Source organism: Glossina fuscipes, unplaced genomic scaffold, assembly GCF_014805625.2.
Source record: "Glossina fuscipes isolate IAEA_lab_2018 unplaced genomic scaffold, Yale_Gfus_2 60170, whole genome shotgun sequence".
Lineage (NCBI taxonomy): Eukaryota > Metazoa > Arthropoda > Insecta > Diptera > Glossinidae > Glossina > Glossina fuscipes.
The window spans coordinates 46,129-56,811 of NW_024002660.1; the positions used below are offsets into that span (position 1 = coordinate 46,129).

At 36.3% G+C, this 10,683-nt stretch overlaps 2 protein-coding genes across 3 annotated transcripts; one reads left to right on the forward strand and one right to left on the reverse strand.

Annotated features, from left to right (window-relative positions):
- Positions 1–1,164: 1,164 nt before the first annotated feature.
- On the reverse strand, positions 1,165–5,984 carry LOC119643312. 2 transcript variants are annotated; one of them, XM_038042654.1, is made up of 8 exons: positions 5,627–5,984; positions 5,451–5,546; positions 5,254–5,367; positions 4,826–5,196; positions 4,545–4,759; positions 4,136–4,477; positions 3,798–4,079; positions 1,165–3,688 (listed from the first exon to the last, which is right to left on the reverse strand). In XM_038042654.1, the coding sequence occupies exons 1-8, from the start codon at positions 5,825–5,827 to the stop codon at positions 2,841–2,843; spliced, it is 2,469 nt and encodes an 822-aa protein (XP_037898582.1). In that variant the 5' UTR covers positions 5,828–5,984; the 3' UTR covers positions 1,165–2,840. The 2 variants fall into 2 exon arrangements, with proteins under 2 accessions (XP_037898582.1, XP_037898581.1); XM_038042653.1 differs by having other exon boundaries at positions 1,167–3,688; positions 3,798–4,082.
- Positions 5,985–8,013: 2,029 nt separating this feature from the next.
- On the forward strand, positions 8,014–10,585 carry LOC119643307. Its single transcript, XM_038042650.1, is given in 8 exon segments — positions 8,014–8,275; positions 8,278–8,709; positions 8,809–9,268; positions 9,332–9,495; positions 9,548–9,641; positions 9,707–9,791; positions 9,849–9,988; positions 10,456–10,585. Coding segments are annotated over 8 exon segments (1,767 nt in total).
- The last annotated feature ends 98 nt before the right edge of the window (positions 10,586–10,683 follow it).

A 10,683-nucleotide genomic window follows, 5' to 3' on the forward strand; every position in this document is an offset into this window, starting at 1 on the left:
ACTTGAGCGTAGTCGTGAGAAATACTGAGGTAAATTAAAACTGCAGGTGGTATAAAAACGACGTGACCTATAAAACTATTTCTGCGCTTTAAAGAGCTACAGCTACAAAACATAAAGAGACATCAGCTATCGGGTTTTGACCAGCAGCCAGCTGCAGAAATCAAAGTCCTTTAGGCGATATTGAAAGGTAGGCTAGCTAAAAGGATACACGAAGACGAAATCCGTCAAAAGTAACACAATGTCTAGTTTAAAAAAAGTAAGAAAATTATGGTCGGTCTAGGCCGATACCTTACACCTTAGGTGTTATGCAATTTAGATGTATATCTTCGATCAAGTAGAGGCCGAACGCTTAAATACTTTACACCATTTCACTTAATACAAAACTTAATTTATTTTCTTGATGAGACACTTTTCATTCTATGTAGCGGCATGTCTTCCGAAAAAGCCCTTATACGAGAGTGTAAAATATGAACTGACGTGGTTCATATGTAACAAAAACTATGATCTTGCTAAGTTCCCTCTGAGGTCAAAATCTTTTGTAATTCATAAGTCAAGGGTTTTCATCGATCGTAAGGATCGTTCTATCGTTCGTCAGCCAAGCTTGTCAGGCCTATAGCGCAGTACTCAGCTATTCTCTCATCACGAAGTTTAACAAAAACAGTTTTTATTATTTGTTCTCGTAGTTTAGCTTAGTACACCTCGACAGGCTTAAGAATACAATTATCTCTCCAGCTCTAATTGTTTAAAATGTGTTTTAAATCCTTAGTATTATAGCAAAAAATCACAAAGATGATCCGAATCCAATCTGCTTTCTATACGTTAAGCGCTTCCATATATTTTGATCGGCTGAATGGTTGAGAACTTCCCATTCGGGGCGCAACAGTGTATCAATGACAAACCTTCCAGCGTGCGCCCGATCGTTGTCACGCGAGACGATCATGATTTACTCTTAAAAAAGCTAAGTTCTTAGTTTGGCTTTGGTCCGATGGCGCTAACTCTGCTGTACCCCATTGTTCTACTTATTCTATTGATAATATAAATAAAAAAGACGTTTAGCAAACGTTTACATATGGAGGTAGTTTTAACTCTTAAAGGAAATTGATATAATAGGGCCCATTCCGTTCATTATCTTCATTAATAAACTAGTTACTTGTTGTCAAGATTATAATATTCCTTTTTACGCAGACGATGCTCAACTATACTCCTCCTATACCCCTTCACTGGGTCTTGTGGAGAATCTGACTCAACAAATTAACGGTAATCTGTGTCATATCTCGCATTGGTCCATTCTCCATAATTTAAAGCTTAATTGAGATGAAACGAAGGCTATCGTGATTCCGACTCGCTTGATTGATATTAGAATGGGTGATGCAGTGATTGGCCTGGTCTAGAAGTGAAGAAGATATTGATTTTAGACTGTGCGGCTACGTTATACTCTGAGGAAACTGTGTTTATCCTCCCCTCACGTGCCAACTCAAACTAAACTGAGAATAATTAAATGTCTTGTTATGGAATTTATATCGTAGGGAGGCAACATATGCGCCTTGATTGCGTTAAGCTGCGCTTGGCTGTCGATTAGTGTGTCAGATAGATTATCAATAAGATTTTAAATGCGAAAAAAACAAACAAACAAACTCCGTCCGAAAGCTCAGTTTGCCAGACGTACGATGAATTTAATTCTTCCAGCCCATAAGTATTCAAGACCATCAAGACTATTTCTTATCAACGCTGTAAAGTTAATAAACTCATTCCCGCCTAATATCTGTTCACGTTGTTACTGCATATAGGTGAAGAGTAGAAATCAGAAAACTTTATAATCCTTCGTGTAATGAGTAATTATGTAATCATCTTTAATTTGTTTTGAGCTGAACATTGTTCAAGTTATCCTATCCAGTATTTTTTGTTAATTATTTGTGTCCAAAAGAAACGTTATGGTCTTACTGGTCCGATAAATCTATTTTAATCGTAGTTAATCGTAGTTAATAATTTAATTATTATTGTTACAATTGATGAATAAAAATAATAAATTTGCGGCTGTCAGCCGGTATTGCTGGTCTGTTTTGCAAGAATGCATCGTTCCCATGGCGTCGATGAACATCTGCAGTACCAGATTCATTCGGTTTTAGCAGCTCATACTACACTACACAACCTTGCTGGTCGCACCATATACACAGCATTGTTTTATGGCCAAGAAAATTCCGCTTCGGTGTCGCTATGCAATGTTGCCCTGGATTAAACCATCGCTCTTTCCTCTTGAATTCTCGTAGTAGAAACTCTTTTCATTGCTAATCGCAATACGGCACAAAAAATGATTCGAAAAGACAATTCGTGCGGCAACCATATTCCCTTCATTTGGTTTTCCCCACTGCATGTGTCTGTTAAGAAATATTTTATTCGGCAATTGCTAAGCTATTTATAAAGTTTTTTGAGAGTTTGAGCTGGCTTTACGTCCAAGAAGTCTTGCGATTCACTGCGTTTAGTTAGGTGCGATAATGGCGATTTTAGTTTACGAACTGGACACTGAGTAATTTATCAATGATGAGAATATATTTTACTATTCCACTGAGCGTGCAATGAAGTATAAATTTATTCTTGACCAGGAGTAAATTCTAAACCGATTTAGTTTGTCCTTCAGTCTGTGTACTGTCTGCTCCTTGTGGTCGCAAAAATAAAAGCCTTAGACTTCAAATTCGGCTGAAACATTATAAGATCTGGCACGCCGGTTGATATTGAAAGTGGAATCAATCGACCGAAGGACAAGACCACAGTAAAACATAATCTGAGGCTACCTCTATTGCCAAAAATAAAAACAATTTCTGGCTCAAATTTTTTTTCATTACTCATGATCTACAGATGTTATAATAATTGGGCCGTGGTGATGTACTGGTTGCAGATAAATCATATTGAAGACCTACCACTTTTGATTTTAAATTGTTTTTAAACTGATTACGATTCGATTTGGTTACGCTAAGATTGCTCTCAGCGGGAGGTGTCAGATTTTCAATTTCAATATAATCATCTCTTAAAGAGTCAACTGTGCTTAGAAAATCGCTCTTTTCTGTACCGTCCCTGTTTTGTAAAGATTTAAAAGATGAGGTCAGTGTATTTTCAACATTTTCGGTGATTTCTTCATTTGAAAATCTTTCCGCAGAAAATTCCTTGAATGGCTTACGAGAAACACCAAATTCTTCACGACCAATCATTCTTCTATCACTTAAAAATAAATCTCCGTTTTCGGTAGTAGTGTTCTCAACTGCAAGTTTTTGTTGGGCTTGTACATTTTTTAGCTCTTTTACGTCGCTTTCGGTCGAGATATCATTCAAATTTTCATTTGGCAATTCGAAAGCTTCCAATTTCTCCTTTTCTTCTTCACCAGATCCTTCTTCTTCCGATATTAAGTCTCGGTTGGATTGTCGTTTAATAAATGCCGATAAATCTTTTATTATGACCTCATCGTCCAAAACGGCCTTTTCATCTTCAATACTATCGTAATCAATAGCGTGAAAATTATTTGGACTTACTGTAGAACTTAAAGTGGATGTTGTTGCGGTTTTTAAGAGATTTTGGTGCTTGTGTTTAATGTTGGATGTAGATTCTCGTATTAATGTTTTAATTTGTAATTGATTTGTTTTAGTAATAGTGGTAGAGATGTGTTGTTGGGTTAAATCAGTTTTTCTATCCGTATTATCTGGAATATTAAAATCTGTTTGTTACACATTGCACTCGAGATAATCTAAATCTCTGTTTGATTTTTTTTCACATGTTGTAGAAAACTAATCGAAACTATTTAATAATACCTGGATTATCGATATTCGTTGTTTCACTCAATAGCTCTTCGGCTTCCAAATCCTTTACTCCCTCGTTGGTTGTTGTGAATATTTCAATAAGCGGTTGTTCCGTACGATTTCCTATCATCCTATTCTCAACGATTTCTTCTTTAGTATGTTCTTGCAAGCTTAGCTGCGGCTCACGGGTTGTTATTACCATCTCTTTTGTCAAGGCCAACGAACCGATGGAAAAATCATCTGTTTCAGTGCTTAATAAAGCTGTTTGTGTTGAAATATCTTCTTCTACGTTCGCTTCTTGAAAAGTAAACAATTTGTAAAAAATATTATTTATATCAAAAGAAAATCACCTGTTGTGGTGCTACTTTCATCTGGTAAATCAGTGGTGAAGTCCGTAGTAGTCTCGGTGTTACGATCCTTGAAAAATGTTTCTTTAGAGAAAACATCAGCATTTTTATTGAAATCAAGAAATTCCTCTCTACTGTCGGGCTCTTCACTGTTAGACTCAATAACTTGGAAAGATTTTAAGAAATCATCTGAGATTGATATCTCAGTTGTCGTTGCGAAGTAGGTTTCATGACCTTGAGTTTCCGTATCGGCTACAGTCATCAAATCGGTTGAGGTGATAGAGGGGATGCTTTCTGCCGTTGTGGTCGCAGTCATTAAGTCTTCATTGCCGGAACCTTCAGTGACTTATAGATGAAAGATTGAAATCGAATAAAACATCTTTCTAATAATAACTTTATCGATTTACTATACTTTTGTCTTCTGGCTTCGAACAATTGTTGTGTACATTTTCGGTAGGATAAGGATTTTCTTCTAAAATATCTTCAGGGAATTTCATCATTATGGGCAACTGATAGTAATTAAGTTTCGGATAAACCAAATCTACCGCAGGCATACAATCGCAGGCGACTTTCTCCTTAACCTCACATTGATATCTCTGCAAATCGTAGAACATATCGGATGGACATCTAGGAATGATAATCAAATGTTAATTAAACTGATTAAAATTCATACAAAATCGAAAGTTTCAATACTTGAATCGCGTTTGTAAAAATATTCCATTATTTTGCGTTTCGCATTTGTAATACAAGGAGCAATCTGAGGGAGACCTAAATAAACCATTTTGCACGCAAGATGGGAATTTCTTTTCACAATTCTCTTGCAAGAAGAGTGAACCATTTTCAGATATTTGAGTGGGTGAGCAGCTGTTACCGGCTATGCATTGTTTTGAATGTGGCGAGAAGATCGTCTTCCTAGGACATGAATAAATATGCGCCTGCAACTGTTGATTGCACTTATAGTACAAATGACAATCAGAATAGATGGGAAAAATGCCCATTGATGAGCAATTCGTCATGTAATCTGGCATAGACTGTACGCATTGGCTGCTGGCATAGTTGAAGGTCTTTAAGAGAAAAATATTACACGATTTACTTATTCGTTATTATAATGTCATAAATACCTGTAGATTTTGGCATTTTCCAAAAATCACACAATCCGGTTTACATAGGTAATAATATTGTTGTTGCGTTGGATGCGGCTTTAACCCCAAATAATTATCGGAACAACGGTTATGCTAATTAGTGAATGATAAGGATACGGATAAGGATGATTTCTTTTCTTTTTCTTGGTATTTGAAAATTCTTAGCGATTACTTACGTAATCTATTAGAATAGGTGAACCGCCGCCGGGAAAAGGCCGAAATACACTTCGCCTTTGATCGAAATACGAACCAGGTGGTGAATACAAACTAACCTAACAACGAAAGGTGAATGAAAACGAAAATTAAAAAAGAAAAAAAAAAAAAACAACTAAATTGATCGATAATCTCGTACTTGATGATGATGAGGATAGTAGTAGGGTCGCGCCGCTACACTATAGGGATAATTGTAATAACTGTTAGCCATCGCACCCTGAGTGTGGGGCAGTTGAGGCGGTAGTGATAAGGGATAGTCATTGCTTTCTTCTATATAGCGGCCGTTAGACAAATTAGAAATAATTAGCATGAATAGCAGCTGAACGAAGAATTTAAACATTATTAGAAAATTTAAACTTAAAACGTTTCTCTATTAAATTAATTTAATATTTGAACTTTTGTAATTCTTTTTTAATTTTTCACTTAAACATTAAACACCAAATAAATAATCACGTCGTCTTCGGTTCAGCTCTGAACTCGGAAAGCTTTCAAATAATTTTGCATTATTTCCGCTATGAAACGATCATTTAAATGCATTTTGTGCCTTCGCTGCACGCACGCACGCTCGCTGTGTCAGAACCATTTTCGATAATACGTAACAATGTGTTACTTACATAACTCTGCTTGAGAACATTGAGTTTTTAGCGATCATGTCTTTTAGTACAAATGAAGAGAAAGAAAATGTGAATGAAATTTGAAACTTAAGAAAGAAAGTCAGTTAATTAAATTTCAAATTTTCTACATTAAATTATATGAACATGAATGATTGGATGCAATGAGAATTTAAAAAAAAAATGGAAAAAAATTTATTAAAAAGCGAAAAAAAAATAACGAAGACCGACCGTTGGAAAAAATTTTCGATGTTTCATTTTTTCCGTAAGAGAACGGTTCAAAATGCACGTGGTCGAAAAAGTGGACAGATCAAAACCATTTTCTGCCTCTTATGGTTTCCAGTAGCTTTTAATAGGTTGCAAATTTTTAACACATCCAATATGTCCTTTAAATTTGAAAAACCACGAAAAAGTATTGAACCTCAACTGCAGATGGTAATCAGGTGTCTGTATGGACAAAGTTTCGACGCTTTAATATTAATAGTTATTTCGACAGAAAGAGATAGACAAATGCGTCTCAATTGATTCCACTGCATTTGTTGCTCAGAAATTGTACACTCTACTTTCCTCCGATGTATATTTTCATAGAATACAAGCATTGGACGGTTCTGGCGTATATCCTAAGCAAGTGGAATAGTGCATATTCCTACTAAGTGCAATGTAGGGTACTACTAGATAAGTGGTACTTTGAACTATTTTCTAGGATGCCAATTGCAAGACGTCTCGTGGTTAGCTTTCGAAAAGTAATGTCTGCTGATTGGATATTGGCTAGACCTAGACCAACATTCCGAAGATTGCCAATCTGATAAAGCCGGAAAAAACGTAAGCGAATCAAAAAGCAATACTTTAGACCGATAAAAAGTCGAACTTCCTATGACTAAATTCATTCTGATCAAGCCTTACGTAATTTAAGAAGATGCCCTTTATGAACGTTACAAATAAGAAGAGAATCGAATATACTCTCCTATTGTGGCTTCGCATTTTCGAGATTTAAATATTTTGTAAAAATTCAAGGTCATCATAACGAAATGCATGCAGCAATTCACTCAGTTTACTTTAAATCAGAGACATACATAATTTTCGGTTGAGGTATTAAATAAATTAGGGAGTAGTATATATAATTGTACGATTATGAACGTTTAGTTAAATGAGGAAATCGTGAATATTACACGTACTCGTTGCACAGTCACATACACACAGTTCACTCCCCTCTAGTAAGCAAGAAAAAGCAAAAAGCAAAAAGAAAGAACAAATTGCTAAATGAAGATACATTAAGAAGGAAAAAATTTATTAAAAAATTATTATATCAAATATATTATAATTGCGGTTGCCATAAAAATAATTGTTAGTCTTAATAAAACGCATGTAAGACAAAAATTGTGCTTAGAATTATGCTCATAATTACGAACTATTTTTTGGTATTTTTTTTTTTTTTTGCTTTTAAAATTATTTTAAAAAAAATATTTTTTTTTCTCTTTGAAGAATTTCATGTAAAGGCAGTTTGTCTTGATACTATACATTACACTGTTCAGGCTTTAATCACAGATTAAGACTGTATGAGCTTCTGTTGTCAAAATTTTTTTTTTTCCTTTTTCTTTGGTGATACGAGTTAAAGCTAAAATTCTAATATTCTAGGGGAGAAATTTATTTTATCTCTCTCATTAGGGAATACCTTAACACTGTCTATAGGCAAACACTCTGCATAGAAATTTAATTATGTCTGTCCCTCCTTTTGTCTATTAAACTGTTCTCTCATTTCCACATAGTCAGATAAATTCCTCCTCATTAGGGAATGTCTTCACCCTAGCTGTGGGCAAAAATTATCCATTAAGATGTAATTATGTCTGCCCGTCCTTCTGGCCATTAAACTTTTTCCTCATTTCCACACAGTTATCTAAATTTTTCATTCAAAGATATGGACCATTATCCTCAAGCAGATCGCTATCCTGACAATGGCTCTAACCGTCGTCCTTACGACGACCGCATGCCACCAAGAAATCCTTACATAGAACGTTATCCAACATCTAATTATGATTATCGTTATCCTACTACGAGTCGTTACCCATTACGAGACCGTTACTCACCGTATCGTCCTAATAATGGGCATTATTCGCCGCTTAACGATAACAAATTGCCTGGTGATATAACTCATTCCAGACCCCATCCACCTGACGACGATTACCATATCGCCCGTACCTTATTGGAAATCGTTATCCCGACGATCGGTTCGCTATTCGATATCCATCGCGTTATCCACCACCTCGTGATCCTCTAAATGCTTATACAGGACATGATGCACCTGACGGCATTTTTCCCGATCGACGTTTTCGCCCCTCCTCGTATGACTCACGCTATCCGCTTGTTACTGAAGGTTCCCGTGATAACATTCCGCCTCCTCGTTATGGATCTGACGGCAGATATCCTCCTGAAGAAATTCTGCACAATGCTCGCCGACTTGAACCTGACTCCAATAGGCGTTATCCGTCAGCTCCTTTAATGCCCCCACCAGCGACACCTAATCGTTTTCCGGTAGGTACTGACCGTTTTCCTGCAGACATATACAAATATGGTAACCGTTTTAGTAATCCCAATTCAGGAGCAGCTGGACCAGGTAGGATAATTTTTATTTAACTTCGTTTCAGTAACAAGACTACAAAATTACATTCGCCTCATCAAGTAGATAATTATGAGAACATGTTACTTGATTTAGGTTACCGACCGCGACCTCCACCTCCTCCTGCCTTTTATGATATGGACTACGAAGAACTACTACGTTATAACGATCGCTACAGCCCGTACGATTGTGATTATGACAGATCGTTGGGTCGCAGACCTGGTCCTTCTGGATTAGGTTACCCACCCTATGAAAATCCTTTCAATCGTCCTTACCACGGCGGTAGCGGTTCCTTGACGCCCTTGCCTAATGATCACCCTATACCGGGAGCTTTACCAGCTCCCCGTCCTCCGTCTTACAATGGGCCTCCGTCGGGCAGCATACCACGTCCACCCATAACTAGATGTGAAGAAAGCGATAATTTTAAACAAGTAGCTGCTCGCCACAAAATGCGACGACACTTCATACGCAGAGCTCTTGTAGTTCCTTCTCTGATACAATGTGAAAGAGAATGTGTAGAGAGTCGGGAATTTATTTGCCGCAGTTTTAACTACAGGTTTGCACTTAGTGCTTTGGGTTTTAACAGAACAGACGTGTAAAACATTATTTTATACGATAGGGACACAGCAGTTTCCAACTACGATGACCGAGGATTACCTAATTGTGAATTAAGCGATCGTGATTCGCGTGATTTAGATGTTCACGATCCCAGCTTATTTGATGCAGCCAATTATGATTTTTACGAACGTAGCATAGCACGTAGTGATGGCGAATGCATGGACGGTAAGAATATGCAAATAGTATGTTTTCGAATTAATAAAAACAAATAACTCAGTGACCCAAACATGCAACGAGGAGGGCATGGAATTCACTATTCGCACTCCGGAGGGTTTTGTGGGCCGTATATATACATACGGTTACTATGATAGGTAACTATTGTATTTTATAAATTTGCTCTCAGAAAGTGATGCATTTTTTTTTTGATAAAACTAAGATGTTTCTTCCGTGGCAATGGTGGTACAATAAATGTTTTACGTATAAGTGGTCCTCAGGGTTATCCAGATTGCGGTACACAAAAAGTATGTACGTTCTTATTAAGCTTAACGATCTTTCCCGATTGTGCTTTTATTTGATAGTACGGCGACACGCTTACCAATATTGTGGTTGTGCAATTCTCGGATAATGTACAAACGAGCCGTGACAAACGTTATAATTTAACGTGTGTGTTTCGCGGGCCAGGCGAAGCCATTGTCACATCTGGCTACATAGGAGCAGGGTATGTGTAAGATTGTGTTGAAATTTGTATTAAATGTAGAGAGTTTGAATAAATAAACCGCAAATTTGATTAGATCTTTAACGACAAAATGTTTCTCAAACACACCTTTAAAACACGTCTAAAACAAAACGTTGACTTTAATACAATGAAGATTTAATTATAGCATACTTTTAGGCAGTAAATTTTAAAATTGAATCATTAAACGTATTGTAGTTGATAACCTTATTGTAAAAGTTAAAAACAAAACCAAAACGTAGGAGAAATGTTTTTTTTTTTCGTATAACATTCTTTATAGACTTTGGTAGAGTACCGTACGTAGCTTACTTAAAACACTAATACCGTATACTAATTATTGCATTTGGTAATAAAGAAAATGAGTTGAAACGTATTATATTCATTCGAAAGGTTTAAATTTCGTCATTAAAGCATTTGTTGTTTATGGTTTAACAATTTGATGTTGTTAGAAGTTTTTCTAACATTCTTAGATCTGGCAGTCCCATTCCAATTGAGTACTTACCGGCGGAGAATACCTTGAGCTCCAAGGTGCGTCTGAGTATTTTATATCAAGGCAGACCTACAACTACCAACGTCTCCTGAATAGTTTTATACAATTTTTATAGGCGTTGCATTCGATTTTATCCTATTTTCAAAAAAAAAAGAATATTCTCTTTCCATATATATTCACAGAAATGGTT

Coding starts and splice junctions, on each gene's coding strand:
- LOC119643312 (XM_038042653.1), bottom strand. CDS start 5,827: ATGTTTAAATTCTTCGTTCAGCTGCTATTCATGCTAATTATTTCTAAT. Junction 4,760..4,825: donor TTTTTACAAACGCGATTCAA/GTATTGAAACTT, acceptor TATCATTCCTAG/ATGTCCATCCGATATGTTCT. Junction 4,478..4,544: donor TTCGAAGCCAGAAGACAAAA/GTATAGTAAATC, acceptor TTCATCTATAAG/TCACTGAAGGTTCCGGCAAT.